Raw genomic sequence first — 26,938 nt, 5'->3', positions numbered from 1 at the left:
ACAAGTATACAGTGACACCGAAATTCTCAAGTGTGTGTGAACATTTCAGCGATTTGCTCGCATAGTCAAGTATACGCCTTCACGCCCTTGTCGAAAAACTAATTAGTAGTCGTAGAGAATTGATTTAAAGCAGAGAAAATATAAAATTTTAAACTGAATAGAAATTCGGGCGCCCAACTTGTCATTATGGTAAATAAAATTTGTACAAGCTTTTGCCATAGTATACATATGTATGTGCATAAATATGTACACATATGTGACCATATTTTTACCAAGTTAATGCGTTACTTGAATTCGTAATCATGCAAATTAATCACGAGTTGGATATTGGTAGACAGTGTGCGTTCAAGCAATATGCGCTTCCAGTGCATAATGAATCTGTTTTATATCGAAATATTGCCAGCGACTGATTTTCGAATTTGTTTTAAATTCAACAACCTTAACAGATCACTCTCCTCCCTCCCACCCTCTTTTCGTAAGTAACAGTCAGTAGCACTAAAGCGCCAGTGCCACCACGTATATAAACTTTCAGCATTTTTGCAATGAGTTAAATTAAATGCCCTCACACGACAAAATTAACTTCCCCTCCACCTCAATTTCCAATATAATTTATAGTTATGCATATTTCTTGTGTGCTGAGAAAAACAATTGTGGAATTTTATTTGGGTCCTGTGTGCAAAAAGCGTGTAATTTAAACACACGTGTTCGGCAGCTCGCTGTGAAATTGCGTTAATTTAAGTTTATTATGTTTATTTAAATATATTTTTGAAAAAATCATTACATTTCTGCCATATATTTAGTCGAAAGCGTGTGTAAATTATTATTTAAATAAAAGCATACATACATATAAGCAATTAGTTTACTATCTCTACATACATACAGTGTTGGAAAAAATAATAAAAGCAGGTTGTCTTCAAATATTCCGTAAATATATACAGTAATATTTATTTAAATTTTGTTTTTTTTTTTTAACATATGTGACCTGGTCTACGGAAAGGGGGCTTAGGTGTCAAAAAATCAATTTTCACTTTTTAGTTGATTCGGATGGAAGATGAAACTGTTTATTTTTAACAGCTGTTTCCCAGAAAACTAGTTTTCGCACGTTAGCTCCCTTTTCGTAGACCAGGTCACATACATATATGTATGTATATGATTAATACTTGATTATAAGCCAAACAAATTTTTTTTAAATTTTCTATTAAAAATAAATTAATTGTTTTTTTATTTAAAATTTTGTTTTTAATTTTATTTTTGCATTTATTTAAAACTAAGTAAAATTGTTTTGTTTTTTATTAGATTTACATAGGTCAAAAATTCTTCAATTATTTCGTAAATATCTAAAATAATATTTTTTTTAACAAATATACATATGAGATAGTTCATTATAAGCCGAACAAGATCTTTTTAAATTTTCTCTTAACAAACAATTTTTTTTTTAATTTTTTTAAAATTTGTTTGGCATTTGGAAAAAATAATAGGAACCAAATGCTTAAAACTAAGTAACATTGGTTTTTTATCGGATTTAGCTCAGGGGATTGGGCATGCCATTACATTACATACATGCATTTTTTAGTTCTGGCACCATTTCTTAACAAGTTCACATTTTAAGGCCATTTCCCGTATATTAACGTTGTCTGGAGCACACATTTTCTTCTTTTATCCAAAATATCGCAAAAATTCCTGAGGCGGAAAAGTTGACCCAAAGCATGATGTTGCCTCCACCATGTTTGACAGTATTTATTAGGCGTTTCGGATCAAAAGTAGTATTTCAAGTCCGAAAAAATTCATTTTAGTTTCTTCACACCGTATATCGTTATTCCAATTTTTATGGGTTATGCATCGCTTTGCGAACTGTTTTTTTTTTTACGAAAAAATTTTTTTTGCTCCATTTCTAAGAACTTTCCTAGTTGACAGTGCCTTCAAATGCTTTTCAATTAGCCTATTCGGTATTCTTGAAGTCATTTGATGAAAAAAGGATATTTTTATGTAAGTCATCGAATTTTTGGGATTCTGGCTGGTTTCAAATTTTTTTCCTGCTTATACACATGTACATGGTAAAATCATAAGATCTCAAATTTAGTTAAAAAAATGCGAAATTGACTAAAAAGGAGTTAGTGATATCTATTTCATTTATGTATATAATTTTCGTAAATAATTAATGGTTTGGTTTTAAGTACAGGAGTGTATGTTGTTTCTATTATTTTTCCCAACAGTGTATGTAGTATTTATATAATAACTATAATTCCGTTTATGTTATAAATATTTACATATAAATTTTGTATTCCACTTTGCCACCTCACCTCATCTCAACGCCGTAGGTGTAGTATATTAACACGTTATTTTTAACACAATCGTTACATTACGTAGACGATTTTTGTTTTTTTTTTATTATTGAAAATATCTATGATTCTGATTTTTTATAGCGCAGCTATTTGTTTGTGCAAATTGTTCAGTAGCATCTACGTCATTTACAACTGCATACATACACACAAACATATTTACCATTTGTTATTCATAAATACATTCACTGCTACATTCAACTTGTTGCTGAAATCAAATAAATTTGACAAAAAACTAATTCTGCTATATCATCATTCATTATCTTGTGAAATACAATATAAATATGCACAAAATTATTGGGTTTATATTAGAATAGCAAAATTAACAAGCAGCGTTTAATAAAAGTATAAATATTTAAGTGCACATACATACACACATATACAAAGCATCCTTTTGACTTTGAAAATACATTATTATTGACATTTTTAACTTTCCATCACTTGCATACATATGTACATACATAGATTCAGACACGATTTGTTTAGAACACGCTCTCCACACAATACCTACATACATTCATATGTACGTACAAATGTATGTACCTATCTGCATATGTTTACAATTTGTTTTATTATATATAAACTAATTTAATTATCTCTTCATTAATATTTTCCTTATTTATGTATCTGCCGAGTTAGTGTAGCGTGTGTATCTTTTTCTTTCTGTTGTTGTTCTTTACTCCTATTTTATTTTTCACTAGAAGTTTTATGTTCGTTCATTTTCATTTGTTTTTTTTTTTTATAATTATTTCCTCCAATTTCAACCTTCTGCAAAACGTATAATTAGCCCAACAAATTAAATTGAATTGAATTACAAGTATGTATGTACTGAAAAATCTGTGTTAAATGCGAATCGTTCATGCAAACATTTGTTGTGGATTATGAAACGATACGAAAACAAAAACGAAACGAAACGAAATGATGTACTAAATGGGAATTTTCTAATGGTGAAACACGCAATATTTTTCGCCTTTATATCACATGGCATGCAATGTAACAACAACAAAAACAACAACAACTACTACTACATCTAATACAACAACAATTTATACGAATGTAAATATGCACATGCACACATGATGACATGTATGCATGCATGCATGCATGCGTGTGTGGCATATGTGCGTTCGAAATGTCAACACAGATTTGGCAGATTTTGACTATGAGACAGCGATTTATTATGGCGATTCAAATGTGAATATTGGCGAGCCATTCTCAATCACATGCATAGTCCCCTTGGCCGAACCCATATTTTGGCTAAAAGATGGCGAGCCAATAACGCGACACAATCTACGCCACGGACGCGATGAGCACTCCTACACGCTGTCGGAGAGTGCCATTGAGGGTGAGTATAACCAAGCTGTGGGTGTTTTAGCAATCAGCAGGCATATTCTTTTCGCATACAAATTACTAGTCAAATTAGTTGTTGCAAACCGCGAAGCGCCATGCGTGAAAAAAAAGAATTTAAATAATTTCGGTTTTCTTTTTGCATTAACGTTATACGGTCGATAGAGTTTACTTTTTTTTCATAGATCTAGCAAAGTAGTTAATGACATAAAGTTACTAAAGTGCTCTGAGCAGTGTTTACACGTTATGTCTGTACTTTAGTGTGTGGTTTCAAAGTCCTAAAGGTGAATCAAAAATTAGCGAATACTGTCAGCGTAGAAACAAATCCCTGGAAATGCCAAAAATCGCCGTACAATCGCCTTTTAAATGCAGTTATAAGCGTTAAAAATAAATTATTTCGCGGTTTTATTGTATTTTTACATTTTGCTATATTTTTCTACTGAGACATTTTACTTAAAGGTAAATGCATAACTTTAATAATTGATCATCAGCAACTCTGCGTTGATTTTTCTAATATTTTTTTAATAGTACTACCATAAAACATATAAAGTAGAGAATAACATAAGAAAGCATTAAACTTTTAAATTTTATCCATGACCATAGTTTCGCACTGAAATATTTCTGTTGTCATATAAGATTTCTTGACTGTTTTTATATAAACTCTCAATTGAAAATCTATTATGAGTTTCGACAGTTGTTTCATGCAAATGGCTGCAACTCCTCGGCATTCTTTATTTTCGGATTCGTATCGTTCATCAGTTCGCTCAGAAATTTCTTGCTGTGTATCATTGAAAAATATATGCACCTCCATTTTTATAAGAACTTAATTATACATAAGCCTCGATTTTAATTCTTACCGAACAGTTACTTTTTGATTCACCTGGCACACATTTCCATTTATTTTCTTAGCGAATGAAAATATACCAGCGTAGTTTCTAATTGGGTTTTATACATGTTAATGAATAAATTTTCGTTTTATTTCACCAAACAAACCACTACCCCACCCCTACTACTTTTTGATTTAGTTGTATTCTGTTCTGATAGTTAGGCATAGATTTTAAAAAGAATTTGCGTCTTTGAGTTAGCAGAAATTAAAAAAAAAAAAATAGAAAACAAAATTGTAGAAAGCAATATCAACAGCAAATTTAAATCTTTATCTAAAACTCCCAACTTTCCACTCTCAAGGTGAGAAACACAAAATCGAGGCGCATCTTTCCGTGCGTCACGCGCTTAAGGTGCACGAGGGTCAGTATAAGTGCAACAATTTGCACACAAGCTACCATATGTTGCACGTACGCAGCGCCAATGAGGCGCCAACACACCCACAAACTTATACACCATTTGTGGTAACAGCGGGTGGCGTCGGCGTCGGCGGCGGTGACGGTGACGGTGGTGGCCATCTTTCAACGCTCTCGGCATACGAAACGATACACGATCTGACACCCAGTTCGGCAGATGATATTTTCACACGCATATGGGAGCCGCACATGGAGGTGGACGTTTCGCCGGCTATGCCACTGCCAACACAAACTACCACAACAACAACACACCGGCGACAACATCATCACCATCATCAACAGCAGCAGCAGCAGCAGCAACAACAAAGGCCTCAACCTAAAACAACGAAACTGGATGAGCAACACAAATTGATTTATATAAACGCCACAAACTTTGATGGTAATCCATCCTTAACGCTGCCGGATAGCAGCAGCGAAGGCGCCAGCATTGGCAGTGAACTGGACACAGGCCTTATCAATCTGGAGTATATAACGCCGCCAAAAAAATATGGCGAAATAACAACGGCGCCTAGTCGCGGTTACGGTGGCAGTGGTGGCGGTGTCGGTGCTAACGCCAAATATCCACCGATGCCGAACTTCCCACCACCACGCACAACAATGCTGTCCACAACAGTAGCGCCAGTCGCGCAATTTTTCACACCTCCACATCATCATTTGGAGCATCACGGTCACGGGATCACTGCCAGCAATAGCAATAGCAATAACATGTATAACAATCCTTTGACAACACACGGCTATCAACTGGTTGAAACACAATCCACATTTCCGCTGCAAACAGCTGCGCCAAATTATCAGCAACCGACACAAATGTTCACGCCACAACAAATTGGCAGTAGTGGTGTACAAACGTTGACACCAATGGACGTTTACCAGCAGCAGCAACAACAGCAGCAGCGCAATCAACTGCAAACCTATCCACCGCATCAGTTTGTAAATCAGCAGCAGCAGCAGCAACGACACCCTATATCTGGTGTGACCGCGGTTACGGCGGGCGGCGGCGGCATGTCGCTCCCCACAGCTTTGTCGCCACAACCCACTCGCATGGCACAAGTGCCAATCCGCAAGGGTGAGCCTTAACCATTTAGCTTTTATCGCTAAAGAACAAAAAAAAAATAAATAAATAAAATAAAAAACAAAAATATATAAGTATATAAAAACAAGTTTGAATAAAACTCAGTTAAATGAACGCATCAACGCATTTCAGTCTCAGTCTTCACTTGCTTTCACAAACGTCATCACAACCCCCACCACCACCACCACTACCAAACAGTGCCATCTCTTCGCCCATCGTTCAGTGACCATGGATACGAATTTGAAATTGGTTTTCATCTTTAATACTTTTGTTTTGTTTTTTTCAACTTTTATATATTTAAATTTCGAGTTTTTTAATGTGCTTGTTTTTGTATATGCTTTATAAACCGTTAATTTTTCTTTTTCCTTCGCTATATTGCTTGTGCCTCTATTTTTATTTAATTATAACGCAAACTTACTCTTTCTGATTATCACTCGACTGTTATGAAAACTTAGCAATATTTAAATATTTAAGTAAACAGCATTACGATCATATACCGCAGTTTATTATTAACTTTCAAAATAGCTTATAAAAGCTTTGTAATTGTTCGTATAAACATTTGCTTTGCTTAAAACAAACAATTGCATAAAATGCGAAAAAATTATTAAAAAAAATTAATAATTTTATTTGTGTATAAACACTTAAACAATCTCTATTCCAAGTTTCCCGATATACCGAAATTTGTATTCAGCTGCAGAATCTAGTAACCTTAGCCCAAAGGTATTCGAAGCATTACAGATCAAGCGCGAAACATTGTTGTCTACTTAAAGTACTTAAAAAAAACAACAACACTCATTTTATAAATGTACTCAACTTAAGGAATACAAAATTCACCGCGCTGAAATACATATATTTACATATATTTTTACTTGATCCGTGCTTTTAATTATCAAGGCAGCCAATATTCGTACTCGATCCTTGCTTTCTTACTCGATCTGTGCTATTAAATGTGAAAACAGCTTTTTTGTTCTGCGATCAATAAATGAAAAAGTTTTGTTATTGACAACAGCAAACATCCAGTTCCAATATTTATAAAAATTTAAAAAGTTTAGCTAAAAATTATATGTAGCACATTTGTTGTATATTTTACAAAATCAACAACAATTATCAAATTTTTTTCAACAGAGTCCTACCGGCACCAAATATAACTTGTCTAGAGTTTTAAAGCAAAAATTTGCAAATAACACTATAGCCTGTAATAACTCGTTACTACAGTGAAATCTCACATAAGTGGCCATTGGCGAGACCAGGTTTTCTCTCTAGTTAATAGAGTTGTCCGGTTAAAAGGGTTGTCCGCTCGTCCTTCGTCCTTAATACACATTAAAAGATGTTTGAATCGGCCATTGTGCACGATTAATGGAGACGTCCGCTTAATATCGCGCCCGTTTAATAAAAATTTCACTGTAATAGTATTTTCATTAAACAAAATGCCGACATTTTCCGCGCCACACATCCTTAGTTGATATCATTAGAATATTGATTGCTAGACGAGAAAGGCATCGCGACCTTAGGTCTATGCTGCCGTCTCCTAAATAACAAAGACTCAGCTAGCACCAAGCATATTGATCATTAGAATAAGTTATATTCCAGAACAATATTACATTTCCTTTTGAGGTGAGCACTAATTTACCGTTCAAATAAAAATTAAACGAAATGTGCTTCACAACTAATAGACAAAGTTGCACTACTACCACAACCACCAAGTGACAACTATTTACACAATTGCTAACTGGTGCCATCAATTGCATGATTAATCGCATAGTAATGCACAGCTTTGATTAGCCAAAACTAAACAAAATGAAAGTTTATACCCTAATTTCATCACTGACGCCACAAAAGTAAAGAAATACCGCGCAAAAACAAAAGCAAAATGTTGACTAATAAACATAAAAAGAATTTCCGAAGTTATATGATTTCAGTTCAAGTTTGAAACAATAAAAGAGTCTTTAAAATTTTGACGTCATGCCGTTATATACAACTATATACATACTTATACAGATACTTTGTACATAATTTTACATACATACATACATAGTTACGTATTTATTAGCACCCATTTATACGCAACTTATTCAATAAACTCGAAAGTGATATCATCACCATCACCACTATGACATAATGGCGACATACAACAAGAGCAATTGCAAGCACAATGCTTACTCATGTTGCATATGTATGTACGTATGTAGTGTGCGTAGTACCAAAAATGCCAATATTTATACATAAATACATACATATTTACATACATAAGTATTTGCAAATATCTACATATGTATATTATAGTATATAGTACAGCACAGATTCACAGGCCAAGTGTAAAATTCAGAGTCATCGCCAAAAAATGCTTTCATTTTTTCGTTTACTATGTACAAACACACATATCTATGTACTTTCTTCTTTTTATTTTGTCAAATTACTGGTGTAGTAGTTGACGCTATTCGCTTACAGAACACACTTCTTTATTATTACACATTTATTCATGTGATAAAACAATATTTTCATATCAACTACTTTCACACACCGTTCTATAATATCATACATACCCTTCTCGCCATATGTTTGTATAGTAAATGTAGCGTTATTTCGCTTTTATTATGTTTTTCCAATACTATTATGTGTAAGATAAAATATTTGTTAAAATACCTTGTACTATTTTATATATTTGCTAGTGCGATTTTTATTTATCTTTCAACCGTTTACTTACGTACATATGTATGGTAGTCATTTTTGTTTTCTAAGCAAACTACTTATGTATAAAGATAATTTTAATTTATTATTATATATTTTTTTTATTTTATTTTATTTATAAATCATAACATTTTCTAAGTGAAAATAAAAATTTTAGCACAACATTAAATTCATTAACCATCAATGAGTTTATGATATATTTATGAATATTTAATGGAAACCCATAATTTATAATTTTTTGTATATATATACATACATACATACATACACACGTATGTATTTAAATTTATCAATATTTTCATATTCGAACAATTCTTTTACAGATACTGAATTTTTGGTGCCAAACTACGATAATGCAGAACATCAGTTAAAAGTATATGAAATCAGATCACCTCTAGTACTTAGCTGTAACATAACCAAAGCTGGTGATTATGTGCTGAAATGGTAAGTCGAAAGCTTCAACACTTTTTTTGTTGTTTGCGTGCCCTCAAATCGTATTCATTTGCCATGGTCGTCAACAAAAGTGGGGTCTTTCATCCGAGGCAATTTAAATTTTTTCATTGAGGGCCGTTTTTACGTGGCGCACAACCATGTGGAGGGGATGTTTCGTCTTCTCACTTTATCTCGCCTTCAAACGGATGTTCTTAGGCTACCCAGAGAATACTTGGTCTAGGACCGGAAGTCGCGAGCTGCTTGAGTCATATGCAAAAGAATCGTTTCTGGCCACTCCCAAGTGAATGGCGCTACAGAACTTTCCTCACTTGCGTGAACATCTACACATGACTCTATCCTTACATGGGTTTCCTCGGTTAAAAAACAGACGATTTTCAACAACTTTTTTTCTAATAAAAAAAATGAATATTTTTCGGAAAAAAATATTTAAAACTCAACCATTGCGAAGCCATTTCCGGCGTTCCCTCGAAAAAAATTTGCAACCGCGTTGGCCAGATAACTTCTTACGGGATCATCTAAAGTGAAAAAATACGAGTTTTAGTTAAAACTTTATCTTAGAACTTGGACAAGGGAAAAAAACTGAAAATAAGATATTTGGCAGACAGTTTTACAATAAAATTACATTGGATTTTTGACAAGAGATTTTTACAAAAAAAAATGAAAATTTCGCGACTTTTTTTCAAATAGTTGTAATCGAAAGAAAACCTTCATTAATGTCTTTAAGAATTGTATCTCCATGATCTGTGTACAATTTCATGAAGATCGGTTGAGTAGTTCTCGAAAAATCTTGCCCACCGACTTCAAAAACACAGTTTCGAGAAAAATGCGTTTAAAGACGGCGCACTTAGCCTAGCTGGCGTCGAGCGCACAAGTTCTCAAGGCTGCAGCTCCGGAACTATTACTCGTATTAACTTGAAACTTAAGACAATATTCTAGAGGTGTTTTAGAATTTAATAAGACTATAAAAAATTCGTATTTTTAAAGCCCGTAAACCCTTAAAAATTATGGTATAACAAGAAAAAACCGTTAACTTCGGTTGCACCGAAGCTATAATACCCGTCATACGAGTAGGTGCCTTCCGTTAGCATAAAAGTGTATGAAGCGATCTTTTCATGATTTTGATCGCTGAATTCAAATGGCAGCTGTATGTTATAAGGTCCGATCGGAATAATTTGTTCTTAGATTGTATTGGTGTCTGAGATAACAATGGATGCCAAATTTCGTGGCGATACCTTACCAAATTGAAAAGTTATTCATACAAGGATTTGAGTTTGAGCGGCCAATTTGTATACCAGCTATATGTTATAGTTGTCCGATCTAAACAATTTCTTCGGAGATTATAGTGCTGTCTGGAGTATTAATATGTGCCAAATTTCATAACGATATCTCGTCAAACTAAAAAGTGATCCTTTATTCCGATCGCTCGGTTCATATGGCAGCTATATGCTATATTAAACCAATATCGGCGATTCACCCAAAAGATCAGCTTCTCGACGAGAAAAATTCGTGTACAAAGTTTCAGGGCATTTTCTCAAAAACTGAGGGACTAGTTTGCGTATATACAGAGAGACAGACTCGTAACGCTGATTATTTATATAAGTATATATATTTTATATATACAGTCTCTGACGTTTCCTTTTTGGTGTCACAAATATCTTGACAAACTTGTTGTGGTTGTAGCGGGTACCTAAATTATACAAATAGTCTGTTCAAGGTATAAAAATGCATTAACATTCTTGACAACTCATTTTCATCGGCGAACTGGCAAACAATATACCAACAACGATCAAATTTGACCCGGACTGGCCTGTTTAAACTGCGCGCACAACAGCTACATTTTTCCCCTATAACCTAAAATATAGTTCCACTTCGTTAAGGAGTTATACCTTGCACATCGCCAAAAAGACAAAACTGTTTTATGCGTGGCTCACAAGCCCACCAGACTAACCTCACCTAACCTATACTCAATACTATAGTAGCACTGACTCAATGAAAAAACGTTTATTTTTCTCTATATTTATTCGAGTTTTATCAGAAAAATATGTATAGTTTTTTTAACATTATTGTAATTTTCTCAAAATATACGTAGATATAGAAACACCGTAGACAATCTTACATAGAGAGGCGACGAGACACATCAAAATACATAATTTTTTTTTGGGCTTTTTTTTACCTTTGTTAAAAATGGCTTAACGACGACGTCGACGTCGGGAGCCGCGTCGGCTCCGACTGCGACTACGACTTGCACGTCTTCTGCGCCGCCTACCGCCACGATCCTCCATTTCGCCAGTCTCCTTTGTATCATCCTTGTTAGTTTCCACTTCCGGATCACTGCCCTCCCCTCCGGCAATAGTGTCCAAGTCAACAGGTGCCGCATAATATTTGCGATTGGCGCGTTGTATGTAGCCGTAACGTACGCCGCCATTTAACGTTTCTTGCACCGATTCTTTAACATCATTGGGATGAACCTGCAACCACCCATGAGCACAGAATAAATAAAAACAGTTATGAGTCTACTTACGCCAGCTGTGTCGGCGATATGTGTTACGATTTTCATAACCGTTGCGGGCTCTTCCAGCGTTTGCAACGCCTGCAAAATTAATTGCCCATTTTGATTGGCCATAGCACATTCGATTCGAAATCCCGAAATTACCACCGTCGTTTGTTTGTTTTTGTGTTATTCGGTTTTAACAAAATTTTAGCCAATGCAAAAGAATTTTGTGAAAATTTTTTACCACAGCTTTCGATGTGAACGAAAAATTTATATCTTTTGCTCTATTTTATATATGAAAAAGAAAAAATCGTTTTGAATATGATGAATTTTTTTTTGAATAAAAGTTTTTTTTTTCTGAAGTTTTCTGAAATATCGCATACAGTTTACTCGATTCTGCCTTAAGACTTGTAACAGCAATTTATTTTGGTCCAAGTGTTTATACATACATATGTACATATACTACTCTCTTTATGTAGCATTTATGCCAGCCAGTAGATTTGTATTTTTTGTAAATACTAGCGTTTGATTTCTGCTAACATCGTTTCATGTTTATTTTCTTCCTAGGGAAAAGAACGGTACGGATGTTGCGAAAGTCAAAGAGCTTGCCGGTCGTTACAGAATTATTGCGGCCGAAAGAAAGTTCATTATTGACCGAACAGATGTTGCCGATGATGGTCTCTACAGTTGTGTAGCCGATGATCAGAAGAAAGAAATTAATGTAGTTGGTAAGTATAATACTAGTATATACGTTGTAACAAAAAATGACCCGGAAATTGTAAAGAAAACGCAAAATATTTAATTACCAATCAATATTTATTTTGTCGCCTTCAAAGCAATCCTAACCAGATGTTATGAAAGTACACTTATGCCAACGATTTTGCCAGTCCTCGAAACACTTTTCATACGCACTTTTTGGGATGGCCTTCAGCTCCTTTGGGTGAATTTTATTTTATCTCTTCGATCGACTGTAATCTGGTGTATGCGGTGCTTGATCGTTGGTATTCATTGCGTTTTTGGCTGTAAAATCGGCCGTTATCGTTTTCTTATCGAAAAAATTATGCTTAATCACGACGAGTCGAGCAAGAACGCGTTTCATATCTAAAATATTCAGCAAAAACACTGGACTGACGATTTTCAAGCACCATATCATTAAATTTGTTAAGTTTTTCCTCAGTTGAAAACTCGAAAATCGTCCAGAACGAGACATGTCTTCAACAATCTCTCGACCGTCTTTGAAGGTTTTGTACCACTCGTAGGATTGTGTTGTTGAAGCACTGTAAGTCTTTTCCAATATTCGCAACGATTCCGTACACACAATATTCAGTCCTATCAACTTAGTAAAATACATTTTTGTTGAAATATCAGAATTTAATTACAATTTTACATTTTTTTTGAAATATCAGAATTTAATTACAATGTTATTTTGTCCCAATGTATGCATGTATTCCATATACTGACCTACGACAGTTTTTATATGCGGTTAGCATTAAAAATGTCAATAAACTGCATTTCTTCATTGATATGTTTTATTCTATTTCGTTCTGTAGCTCGCGTTGTTGTACGAGTGCCTTCGAATACCGGTGTTGTAGAGGGTGAGAAATTGTCAATTGTCTGTACATCTGTTGGTACAGACCCACAATTGTCCTGGATGATTGGTATGTTATGGCTGCAGCAGTAAAATTCTTTTTGTATATTTGTATATATGTTTCATATTAAATTTATACGCAGGTAATTTGACAATCTCAAACAGCACAGGTCGTTATATATTGAAACCCGATGATAATCAAGTGAAAAACGCAATTTTGTCTGTTGAAAACATCAGCCTGGATGATAGAGGCGAATATAAATGCATTGGACGCAACGACGCCAATGAGTATGCCGGCTACGCTGATGCTAGTGATGCATCATTTGTTCGTGTTAAGGGTGTGTACCTTTCCCTTTAATGTTATTTCTCTACATATATGTAATTATATGAGAATTTTTCTTTTCTGTTTTGCTGCATAGGCAAACTCGCCGCCTTGTGGCCTTTCCTGGGTATCTGCGCCGAAGTTCTGATCCTCTGTGCGATCATTCTCATCTATGAAAAGCGACGCAACAAGAGTGAATTGGAAGAAAGCGACACAGATCCACAAGATCAGTAAGTTTTGTAGAAAGCACAGCAGCCACAGTTATACCAGCTACCATCAAAACAACCCACATACATACATACAAGTATAAACAGACATGTAGTTGAGATAAGTGTTACAACAACATTAAGCAATTAACTCTACATGCATGTAGAACAACAGACAGTTAGTGGAGTACAGTTTTTGTTTTTTTTTCTTAAATTCACAACACTGCAAACAAGAAAACACACACAGTTTACGCTACCATTTATGAGTTGATGAAACACACACACAAACAAACTAAAAATAAAATAACAGTTCTTAAGTTTATCCAGAACGAAGGCAGGAAACCCCGTACAGTTATACGCAGCATATACTTATGTACTTTATAATTGTAAAATATAATAATAATCGGACACTCAGACGCAACAACAAACAAGACAACAACAAAGCAAAACAAAACAATGGACATATGGAAAATGTCGTTTGTCACAAAAGCAAAATATATTTGGTTCTATTTCGTAGTTTCGTAGGTTTTTGTTTTTGTGTTTTTTTTTGTTAAACGCTAAAATGTCGCTTGCCGGTTACAAAACGACGAAAAGCGTTAACGAAAATCAAGGCGTTAGTTTATAAGCCTAAAGTTAAAGTTGCGTAAAACGTTTAGTTCTTAACGAATGCGTTTACAGATTGCTCTATGCTTTTGTTTAGTTCTAAAAACTGCAAATAGCTAGTAAAAGTGGTTATGTACTATATTTCTTTTGTGAGAGGCGTACATGTTTTCGTGTGTAAACTTAAATACAAGACGTTGAGGGCGTACCAAAACAATTTAAACGTTATATAATATGAAACTTAGCGAAAAAGATGAAGAGGAAAAAAATTAGTTAACAAATTGAAAACTGATTTACTTAATTGTAAATTAATTGTATAATAAAATTATGTAATTTCCGCAATGCAAAAATTGCATGAATTTTTTTCTTTTTGATACGTACAAAAAGAAAGAAATAGTAATAACATCTTAAGTTCTTTAAAATCTAAGTTAAAACCCAACAACCAAACAAATACACTTAACAGAAGTCATAGACACAAGTACTATACTATATACATACATATTAATTACACATTTTGCAGTTGAAAAGAGACTTAATACATTGACGATTGTTGTCAGTCTAAAGCAATTATGTTTATATTGTTTGAAAAACAAAATTTTGAAAAATATCTCAAAAATATTGAAATTTTTTTCAAATTTTTTTTTTAATTTTTTTCAAAAATTATTTTTTTTTTTGAAATTTTTTGTTTGCTTGTTATAATACGTAACACAACATTTGTTAGCATAAATACATGGTAAAAAGAAACGAAGAAATTATACACAAATGTATTGCTGTAGTCGGTATATATTTCTTTACAATTTTCTTTTGTGCCTAATTTACTTTTGTGTAATTAGTTTTGTAATAAATCATTTATTTTTATTTAATGCTGTTAAATTTCGGCCATGTAGTTGCGTTTTTCATACTTTATAGCGTATTTAATTTTGTAATATTTTAGAAAGTTCATAATTTTCTATGCATACATATGACTTTTGTTTGTTTTTGTAATGCAGTAGTAAATGTAGAATGAAAATAATAATGCAAAATACAATAAATATAATGAAAGAGTGTTAATTTTGTTTTAAGTACTTATCGCTTAATTTTTAAAACACGTTTACACTTTAATGATTATTTTTTTCTAAATATATGTATACCAACGTAATGAAAATACATAAAAGTTACAGTGCCGTAGCAAAAATATGCAGTCAAGGCAACGGTGAACTAATATAACTGGCATAAACGCCGCTTATGTGCGTTTGAAATGTATTTATTGTTGTTGTGCATATGTTGCTATTGCACAGCTGACAAGGAAGAAAAGTTACGAAAGAAACACGCGAAATGTCGTGTGAGCATTTTCATGCTTGAGTAATGTGTTTCAAATTTTGTATTTTCAATTCTTAAATAAAATACCAATAAACATTCTAAATCAGTAATGGCGGCAGTATACTCAATTTTATTATTACTATTATTATTATTATTATTATTAGTATCCTTATTATTATTTTGACTTGTGAGTTACCGTGCGTCGTCTTCGTATGCTTTCAGTCAAAGTGAAATAATCGAAGAAACACTTCAAAATACAGAAAAATTTGAAACTGATGATGAACCAGTTAAAATAATCAGGCTACATCCTGATTCATACTATAAGAAATAATGATAAAGCAAATGTTTCAAGATGTTGGCAGATAATCGTAATCAAAATAAAGGAAATGATCAGCTTGATAATTACGTTAATGACGTTGAAAATCATAATAATGACGATGATCATCATAATTATGCCGATGATTGTTACATTAATGATGATCATAATCATATTCGTGACTATGATCAATCATAATAATGATAATGACGATGAAAATCATAATTATGCCGATGATTGTTACATTAATGATGATCATAATCATATTCGTGACTATGATCAATCATAATAATGACGATGATTATCACATTAATGATGATATTCATAATAATGACTGCGATAATCATATTAATTACGATGATATTCATTTCAAAATAATAATGGTGATAACAAAGTCAATAATGGTAATCATGGTAATGAGCATGATAATCGTCTTAACGTTCATCAAGTTGAAAGAAAAGAACAGAAGCATAGAATAACCAAAGCACAGCGGCGGTAATTTTGCAAAAGTATACCACTCATTTCCACTTTTGTTTACGATGTATATATGTTTATAGTATGTACATTTGTATTGAATAATATTTTCGGCGCTCTAATGTACTCTACTCGATTTTGGATTGAATTCTTAATTTCTTATTAATATTATTATGCTATCTTTTTTACAAATAAAAAAATAAAATCTTACATATGTATGTATATCAACGGGCCTGTTATGTTAATATTATTTATTATTTTCACGAGCATTATACGATATTTTTTCTTTAATTTAGAAAAGTTTAAAGTTTAAAGTGAAACTGTCAATTTCATTTTGGCGAAATTAAAAAAAAAAATAAATAAAACATAAAAAATCATATTTTGCGTTTTTATTTATATTTGAATTTCAGTTGTATTAAACATATGGGTTTGTATTTACTTTTTTTTATTTGTTGTATATAATTTTTGAAATTAATTCATCAAATTATCTATTATATTATTTAACTTTTGTTTTTAGCCACAATTATAGCCTACAGCTGCATAACTATGTATACGCGTAACTTACCATTTTGAAAAAATGAAATAAAAATTAGAAATAGGAAAGTTGCCACCTGCTGCTGCATTTTCAAAATTTTCTAAAAATTCGAATTTTTTATAAGAGTTTTTTTGTTTTAAAAATTATTTCACAAAAACTGCACTTTGCACAATTTCAAAACATTTTCTTTATTCAAGTTATTTACTGCATTTTTTTGGAAAATAGTAAACAAATTAGTTAACAAAATTATTTAAAATTTTCGTTTATAAAAATATTTAAATTAGATTTTCAATCATATTTTCACTTAAAAAAATTATTAATTTTTTTTTTTCAAACCATAATTTCACTTATAAAAATATTTAAATTAGATTTTTTTATAATTTTCTATCTACTGCCGAAATCGGATAGATAAGAAAATCATAATTTCGCTTAAAAAATATTTAAATTTTTTTTCAAACCATAATTTCACTTATAAAAATATTTAAACTATTATTATTTTTAATTTTCTTCTTAGTGCCGAAATTAGCTAGACAAGAAAATCATAATTTCACTTTTAAAATTATTTAAAACAATTATTTTTTTAATTTTTTACAAAAACCGAAATTATGCATTTTGTATTGAAAAAGCTTGCATGTAAACCGAAAATTATTTTATCACATACCACTCAAATCTAGTGTAATGTAAACCATTTGTCTGCATTGTAATTGTAATTGATTAGAATAATTATTAAAATTATCCTTTTTTCTATTTATCTACAAAATTCGTTTCCCTAAATCCTGGCAAATAATTTATTTAAATAACAAAACAAAAACCAACCGTCCGTCACCTCCAACCCAACAACAAAAATGTGCCGACGTTCATAATTGCAAATAACCCCACCGTGGAATGTGTGTAGTTGATAAACGTGATGCAAGCGTCGAGTAAAAACATAAATTTAAACTGCATTGATTTAACGAATAAAAAATAAATGAAGAAAAAATAAAATACTATGAAAAACTCCAAGCGTTAACCATCACCGACATCAACAGCATATGACCAAGTATCACCACCATGTACCACCACCGCCACAACCATCATAATCCATCAATGTTATCATTAACCCAACCAAACAACCAACCAACCAATTAACCGACCAACCAATAAACCAAGCAACCAATTGACCAACGATTAACCCATAGCTGAATGTTTTACATACATACATACATGCATATGTATATTTCCTTAGTTTCACCAGTTTGCAATGAACCTGCTGGAGTATATAAGTTTGTTAAAATTAAGAAAAAAAAACTGTTGTTCAAGCATTTGTTTGTTGTATTGTTAAGAATGTAATGAAATTTTATTATTTAATGATATAACAGAAATTTGATTAAGAAATTAGTTGCACACAAGTGTACCCTAGTAGCGTTGGATAATGCTGGATAAGGAAGCATTTTTCGTTTGCATATTTAACCTAACAGTATTTATTGTACAAATTTTGAAAAATTGCGCAAGGCGGGCGTTTTGCTTATTTATATTTTTTTCCTTTTTTTGTATTTTAATAAAATAATTTATGCTCAATTATTACATTCGAGTATAGGTACATACAATACATACATAGAGTATAAACGTGTATTTACGTGTTATAGGCTCTGCATTTTTCCTTGGTCTTTCAAAACGCGATGTTAAGGTTTCTTAATTATTTTAGAAAATTTTAATATTCAAATTTTTTTTAAATCCACTTTATCAACTGATAAATGTAATTTTCTTGTTTCGTTGCCTTAATACGAATAATCAAAATATCCAACCAATCTTTTCAAAAATTATTCCTTTGAATGAATATAAAAATGTTCTTGTTTTTTTTTCTTAATGAAAATATTCAAAAGACATCTTCAAAAACTATTTCAGTGCGTAAATATATAAGTATATATTTTTTCTTTTTTTAATGAAAAATATAAAATTATTCAAAAAATATTTTTTTTTGAATAAAAATAAAATTATTCACAAAATCATTACTGTGAATAAATACGATTTTTTTCTTATTGAAGTTAATCAAACTATTCAAAAACTGTGTTAAAAAATTTATTTCAGCGGATAAGTATACAAATTGTTTTTCTTGCTTGTTTTTAATGCAAAAAATAAAAAATTATAAAAACAATCATTTTTAAAGAAAATAATTGATATATTCGAAATATCTTTTCAAAAATTAGTTTAGGAATAAAAATTACATTTGTCTTGTTTTTTTTTGATAATGTGAATAATTAAAATATAAAATTTTTTTTTACAAAAAATCCAAAAATTGTTTTGGGAATAAAAATAACATTTTTGTTGTTGTTTTTTTAATGTGAATAATTAAAATATTAAAATTTTTTTTTAAATTATTTCATGGAATATATATAAAAAATTTCTTGCTTTTTTAATGAAATTAACCAAAATATTAAAAAAAAAAAATATTTTCAAAAATTATTTCAGTGAATAAATATAAAAATTACGTTTTTTACTGAAAATAATTGAATTATTCAAAATATATTTTTAAAAATTATTTCAGTGAATAAATATAGCATTTTTTTTGTTTCTTTGTTAATGTGAATTAAAACATTTAAAAAATCTTTTAAAAAATTATTTCTAAGGATAAATAAAAATTTTCTTTTTTTAATGTGAATAATTAAAATATTCAAAAAATTTATTACAACAATTTTTCTTGTTTTTTTTTTTTGTTAATGTGAATGATTAAAATATTCAAATTTTTTTCTAAAAATCTTTTCAGAAATTAATTTTTTGCATTTACCTAAAATCGCGGCTTATGAATTTCTCTTAAAGTGGTTTTTGAAAAAAAAAAAAATGTGAATATACGTACATACATACATATGTATGTAAAAAAAAAATAAAAATTAATAATAATCTTTTGTACAGGTTTTCTTAAAATTTTTAGCCTCACTTTTAATTTACTTCGATGCAACTCAAGTTATATTTGCTTCGAAAATCACCAAATATGTATTTGATATAGTCGAATATGTATTTTTCTACAATTATTGCATTTGTTTTAGCAGTTTTAGTACTTCAAAAAGTAGTAATGACCGCTTCTTGAGAACACAATGCTGAAAAAATTCAAATAGTTTACCTTTTAGACCCTTTTGTACTGGAACAAGTATTATTGTATTTTTTCTTATTTTTTTAGTTTTTTATATTTTTTAATTTTTTTGTTTTTAATTTCCTTTATTGTTTTTGTTGTTGTTTTCTATATTGCCTTTTGTTTTGAAATATTTTTAAATTGCTTTTATTGTTATTTTTTTTATTTTTTTTTTTAATTTTTACAATGTTTTTTTCATCTTTTCATTGTTTCTTTATTTTTAATATTGTTTTTTTTTTTTATTGGTTTTACTTTCTTTAGTTTTTAATATTTTTTGTTTCCTTTCTTTTTTTATTCTAATTTTTTTTATGTTAATTCCTTTTTTAATTATTTTCTATTTTTTTTACGTATTTCCTCCGCCTTAAGCACCAGCGAAAAATGTTTCATGCGCAATTGTATGCAAGACCTTACCCAACCTTTGGGCAAAACTCACAAAACAAATTGCTAAATACCAAAATTTATATTAAAACAGCCATAAAAGTCATTCTCACCTATGCTACACTGTGTTGAATGAGCTAGAACACAGAGAGATAAAATTACTTATAATAATGTATAAATAGTTATAAAACAAATTAATCGTACTTATAAGCTAATCTTAAAGATTTTTGCAAACTTTCTTCAGCCTATTATATACCAACTACCTTGAATACCTAATACATACTTACATAATACATACTCACAAACCAACAAAGTAAAAAATAAATAAAAATAAAACTAGTAAAAAGAAAAGTGAAGAGCAGAGTAAGCAGTAAGTTTGTTATTACACTAAAGATCACTTATTTATTATAATTACAGGAAGAAGAAAAGGAGAAATTATGATTAGATTTCCTAGAAATTAAACAGGCATACATATTGATTGTATGTATGACTCACACACACTCACTCACTGTTGCAATCGTCAAGCTTAAATTCCGAACAAATCCAAAACGCGTGTGTAACGAGTACGAGCATTAGAATATAGAAAACTACTACAACTACAAGAACAACTACAACAAGAACTATTACTACAACAACAACAACAAGAACAAAAGAAACATAAGAACAACACGAGAGCAAGAAGAAGAACTTGAAATCAATTGTTTTATTGTATTGTAGTACCTAAATGTGTATTTGAAGCCGAAAGTGATAAAAACTCCCAACAAAATATTTACCTAATTGCGAAAATTAGATAAAACAAAAAACAAAATGCAAAAAACACACACTCACCTAGATACATGTTTAATAAAAACGGTACGGCGGTACTGCTGAGCGCGCTAAAAAATATTAATTGCAAAGCAAGAATGAGATGATGATTTGTTGCGCAACCATAAAGAAATCTCGTATAAAACTGTAATGTAAAACTTAACGCAAAAGACCTGACGAATTGATGATGCATTGTAGAAGGCGGACGTCGTTACTCGCGCAGAAAACTTTGCGCCACGAGTTCGGGCGCAGAGTGGCGAAAATGTTTTCATAAATTATGAAAAATAAAATAAAGAATTAAATAAAAATTTAAAATGTAATGAAAATCATTAAAAACTAAAAACAAAAAAAGAAACTAAATTAACGCAAGAGCAAGTAAATAATTATGAAGATTTTGTAATACAAATGTAAAAGAAAAACTGAAAAAAAATTATTATTGACAACAACTTGGAGAGTTAATTCAATATTTACTAATTTTATGGTGCAAACTGTTGAATTGTATAATTTAAATAGTGAAAAAAATTTAATATAAAATTGTAATTACAAATATATAATTTATTAATTGACTAATTAGTTAATTAGCATGTGGGCAAATTAAAAGCAGTAAGTGGCGGCAGTGGCGCGGCGTAAGCCATTAGTTAAAAGTAAAAAATGTTGTAGGTTATGTGCGATGAGTTCTTAATTTGCCCCTCCCCCAAATGTATATGTTTAAGAAAAACTGCCAAAACTTTAAAAGTTCCGGACAGTTTTGTCGGTTAACAAGTAAATAACATGAAAACTAGGATACAAAAAATGTAAGTTAATAATGTAAACATAATAAAACTATTAATAATATTATGAATAACAATAACAATAGTATTGAAAATTTTAAATTGATAATTGAACGCACTTTAATTTAAAGCAGAGCTTATGTGAATAAATATGAAAAATGATAAAGTTGAAATTATTTTAGTTTTTGTTATTAGTGGCCAAACAAATTTGCGAAAATTTGAGAAATTAACAACAACACACATTTGAAGACCCATTTTAAGCGACTAAGTTTAACATGCGAACCTCAAGCACAGGTTCACATATTCGATAATAGTTAAATGCTTTCCAAAAGCATTAAAAACAATATTATATGCTGCAACAACATGTTGCAAGTTTATAAAAGCGGTCAAACAAAACGCGAGTCACATGTGCCCTTTCGCTATACCCAGTTATTTTCAAAACGACTAGTAGCTACTATTAGGGACGGTTGTAGCCAAAAGCCAGGAATGCAAGCTTAGAGCTGTTACGTTCAGAAATTAAAAAAATTTATGGAAACTTTTACTGAAAAAAGTTGCTAAGCTAAAAAAACTAAACAGAAATTAAAAAAAAACCAAAAATTTTGTTACTATGCCACCCTGTTCAAAAAAAAAAATTGATTGCATAATATAAAATAAATAATAGATTATGCTTTTCTTTTGAGTTTTAGTAAATATTCAAAAAAGTTTCAAAATTTAATTCAATGAATTTTTAAAATATTTTCTTAAAAATAGAATTGCCAAAAAAATATTCAAAAGTCGTTTTAAAAGTGATTTCAGTTATTTTTTAAACTTTTTACATGAAATTAAAAAATTAATTCGGAGAATTTTAAAAACATTTTCTTAAAATTGAAAATGTAAAAGTAAAATATTCAAAAGTCATTTTAAAAATTTTTAATTGAATTTTTATAACTTTTTACATAAAACTCAAAAATTATTTCAGAGAGTTTAATAAAAAATTTCTTTAAGTAGAAATGACAAAAAAAAAAGTTCAAAAGTCATTTTAAAAATTTTTAATTGATATTATATTTACATTGCCTTCAAAAAGCTTTTCAAAAATTAAATCAGCGAATTTGAATTTAAAAAAAATTTATTAAAAATTGGAAAGTTAAAAAAAAAATATTCAAAAGTCGTTTCAAAAAATATTTCAAAGTACTTTTTAAACTTTGTAATAAAACTTATAAAAAAAAATTCAAAAAATAATTCAGTGAATTTTCAAAATGTTTTTTTAAAAGTAGAAATGTAAAAAAACAAAATTTTCAAAAGTCGTTTTAAAAATTATTTCATTAAATTTTTTAAAATTTTTATTAAAATTAAAAAAAAATTAAAAAAATGATTAAAAATATTAAAAAAAATATGTAAAAAAAATTTTCAAAAGTCATTTTAAAAATGATTTGAGTGAATTTATATAACTTTTTACATAAAACTCAAAAATTTCAGTGAATTTTCAAAAAATTTTCTTAAAAGTAGAAATTCAAAGATAAAATATTCAAAAATAGTTTCAAATAATTTCTATGAATTTTCGAAACTTTTTTAAATGGAAATATAAAAACTGTGAAAAATTATTGCAGCGAATTTTTTGTTTTTTACATTTTTTTATTGAAAATATGAAAATATTAAAAAAATATTTTAGAAACTATTTAAGTAATTAACATTTTTTTTTTTTTAATCTAAGGAGGATATTCGGATTAAATTACTATGCCACCTTATATACGATTCGAAATTTTTCATAAACTTTTAAATAATATAAAAATTTGTTATTAATTTTTGAACTAGGTGTTCATGTGTTAAATCAAAAGAATCAAAATATTCGAAAAATGTTTTGAAAACCTATTTTAGCGATTAAGCATAAAAGTTTTACTATTCGAAAATAATCAAAATATTCAAAAAAAATTATAGTTTTAATTTTTTTCTAAGTGGAAATAGGTAAAGAAAATATTCAAAAACTCTTCACAAATTTAAGTGATTTTTGTTCAATGGATTCAAAATTTTTTTTTTTCAAAAATTATTTTAGTGATTAAATATACAATTTTTTCCTTAATGAAAATTATAAAAATATTCCAAAAATCTTTCGAAAAATTATTTTAGTAATTAATATAAAAATCTTCTTGCTTTTTTTTGATGAATATTATTAAAATATTTCAAAAATCTTTCCAAAAATTATTTTAGTATTATTTTTTATTGAAAATAATTAAAATCTTTTAAAAAATATAAAATTTGTTTGTGTGTAAAAATAATCAAATTATTTTAAAAATTTTTTCAAAAATTATTTCAGTTTAACAATTTTTTGAAAATCAATTGAAAATAATTAAAATGTTCAAAAAAAACCTTCTAATTAATTACATGAGTGAAAAAAATCTTGTTTTTATAAAATAAAAAACATTCAAAGTATTCAAAAAAAAAATATTTTTATGAATATACATTAAATTTCTCCAATTTTTTTTATTTATAAATATCATACGGTGTTTTGGCTACAATCTCCTTCAACAGGTCTCACTAATTTCCCTTAAAACAGCATTCCAGCTTTATAAGCAGTTCAATCGAAATTTGTTGAAAATAAAAACCAGAGAAATATAATACATGTCCCTTAGCAATCGCTATTAAAAGAAAATATCATGTAGATAGGTGATTTCACCGTTAACTTCATAGAAGAATTGCAAGACGCGTGTTAGCGTCTGCAAATTGTTGAATATTGAATATTAATTAGTACTTCTAGTTATGCGATTTTTCTTCTTTATACGGATAACTACATAAATTCATAGTAAACTGATTCGAAATACTTATCGTACAATTTATATGCGTGTAAATTGTAGTTAAATGATATAAGGCAATGGTCGAAAAATTCTGATAATTTAAAGAGATTTTGCCCTTTCGGACCGTCCGAAGAATTAGAATTAACAAAGTTAACTAAACCATGCACCTGACAATTCGGACTGTCTGAATGTGTTTTATTTATGTAGATGATGCCATTCTTTTTAGCTACTCTTAACATATACATATGTGTGTACGTAATTAATTGATATTGACTCGTAATGGAGGGAAACCTTCAAATATGCTTTCGGCCTGCTGTCCTTGAACAGCTACCCCTGCAACTGCAGTTCCAGCTGTAGTTTGTTATAAAAATTAAAATAAACAAGTGAATTTTTCTATTCTAACAAACATTTAGTTACAATTGTTCACTAAGCTATAAAAAATATACTCATTTCATGCATTTTTTAGCGGTAGTTAGAAAAAAGCAGCAATGAAAGCTTTTAAAGCAACGAATCGCTGCCTGTCTGTCTGTGCATTGAGGTGAAGCTTACAGTGACGTATGAGTAGTGAAAGCTTCAATGAAAGCTGCAAGCACTTTGTAAAACTGTATGTGCACTGAGATGAAAGCTTTCAGTTGCATAGAAAATGAAAGCTTAAATAAAAGCTGCAAAGGCTTTCTAAATCTGTCTGTATACTGAGGTAGAAGCTGCCAGTGGCATGAGAAGTGATAGCGGCAATGAAAGCACGAAAGCTCTGCCGACTCTTGGTGACTAAGGTCAAAATTAAGTTGAAAAGCTTCAATGAAAGCCGCAAAGGCTTTCTAAATATGTCTGCATACTGAGATTAAAGCTACCAGTGACATGAGAAGTGATAGCTGCAAGGAAAGCTCTAAAGCTCTGCCTACACTTAGTGTACTGAGGTGAAAGCTTATTGGAAAAAGCTTCAATGAAAGCATCAAGTGCTTTTTAAATTTGTTCCGTGTACTGCGATGAATACTAACAGTTACAAGCGAAGCGAAAGCTTACTGATATTTGTTACTATAATAATTTGTTTATTAAACTGTGTGCGCATTTCTCTAAATATTCATTTAAATATGTATATATTAGCCATAATTAATACATACAAATAAAAATCACTGTTAAAGGTGCCACCAAATTGTTCCTTCTATCTTTCCACACATATTTGTTTGTAAATAAAAATAAATTAGAAAAACAATTATAATATAATAATAACACACTTGCATACATAAATAACAGCATAATGATGAAATAGCAACAAAAACCAAAACAAAAAAAAAAAACAAAGTGAACATTTTTTACAACGAAATTAAGATTCGGAAATTAAAGAATATCTTTTGTTTCACGTGAAAATTATAAAAAATATAAAAACAAAAATAATGATATTATTTTCACATTTTAAATTCATTATAACGTGTGTACTTACAATTAGAGAAAAGAAACTGAAAGTTTGTTGTATTATGAAAGTCATGTAAGGCGTTAAACTATATGACTATTTTAGCCACTCAGCTGACACACGTATGTATTTTCACATATATACATACACTTGATTTGCAAAAAAATAATTTAACAAAATTTCGTAAAAAAATTATGTTGAAATTTTTTATATATAATTAGGTCTAAAGCTGCTTAAAATTATTGTTTGAATGTTGGCCTAGATACCAAATACAATAGTGACTCGTTACCTTAGCACTGACACACTTTTTCTTATTTTTTTATGAATAAATTAATTTTTAACATTTTTTACGTTTAGCGGGCCTGCTGTGTCCTCATGCACACTTGCGGGTTAACGCTCGGCAGTCAAGGATGCCTGGCATTTGTTATAGCACTCCTGTAATAAAAAAGTTTAAATTTCGTTTTTTCCTCCAGAGAGTTTGTTGGTATATATGTATGTACATACGGCGGTGTTTTTTAAAAGCGAAAAATGGTTAAAATATTAATGCGAGCGTATGAATGAAGTTGGAACAGATGTTAGCTAATTTGTATTCGTAATATTGATGTCGGGGGCAATGAGCGTCTAAAACTTTGTTCAACCCAAACTTCTGCCTTATAATTTATAAAAATGAAAA

General features: G+C 30.0%; 2 protein-coding genes across 2 annotated transcripts; one reads left to right on the top strand and one right to left on the bottom strand.

The window, feature by feature from the left end:
• The first annotated feature begins 3,213 nt into the window (after positions 1 to 3,213).
• LOC105231126 (uncharacterized) lies at positions 3,214 to 16,870 on the top strand. The gene is made up of 7 exons (XM_019992071.3): positions 3,214 to 3,684; positions 4,872 to 6,050; positions 9,068 to 9,188; positions 12,256 to 12,416; positions 13,239 to 13,346; positions 13,420 to 13,614; positions 13,696 to 16,870. The coding sequence occupies exons 1-7, from the start codon at positions 3,432 to 3,434 to the stop codon at positions 13,830 to 13,832; spliced, it is 2,154 nt and encodes a 717-aa protein (XP_019847630.2). The 5' UTR covers positions 3,214 to 3,431; the 3' UTR covers positions 13,833 to 16,870.
• LOC105231125 (uncharacterized) lies at positions 11,198 to 12,076 on the bottom strand. The gene is made up of 2 exons (XM_011212235.3): positions 11,719 to 12,076; positions 11,198 to 11,665 (listed from the first exon to the last, which is right to left on the bottom strand). Exons 1-2 carry the CDS (start codon positions 11,818 to 11,820, stop codon positions 11,387 to 11,389), a joined length of 381 nt encoding a protein of 126 aa, XP_011210537.1. The 5' UTR covers positions 11,821 to 12,076; the 3' UTR covers positions 11,198 to 11,386.
• Positions 16,871 to 26,938: the final 10,068 nt, after the last annotated feature.

Source organism: Bactrocera dorsalis, chromosome 1, assembly GCF_023373825.1.
Source record: "Bactrocera dorsalis isolate Fly_Bdor chromosome 1, ASM2337382v1, whole genome shotgun sequence".
NCBI classification, from domain to species: Eukaryota; Metazoa; Arthropoda; class Insecta; order Diptera; family Tephritidae; genus Bactrocera; species Bactrocera dorsalis.
This window is presented reverse-complemented; position numbering and strand designations above follow the sequence as displayed.

Coding starts and splice junctions, on each gene's coding strand:
- LOC105231125 (XM_011212235.3), bottom strand. CDS start 11,820: ATGGCCAATCAAAATGGGCAATTAATTTTGCAGGCGTTGCAAACGCTG. Junction 11,666..11,718: donor ATATCGCCGACACAGCTGGC/GTAAGTAGACTC, acceptor GGGTGGTTGCAG/GTTCATCCCAATGATGTTAA.
- LOC105231126 (XM_019992071.3), top strand. CDS start 3,432: ATGCATGCATGCATGCGTGTGTGGCATATGTGCGTTCGAAATGTCAAC. Junction 3,685..4,871: donor GTCGGAGAGTGCCATTGAGG/GTGAGTATAACC, acceptor TCCACTCTCAAG/GTGAGAAACACAAAATCGAG. Junction 12,417..13,238: donor GAAAGAAATTAATGTAGTTG/GTAAGTATAATA, acceptor TTCGTTCTGTAG/CTCGCGTTGTTGTACGAGTG.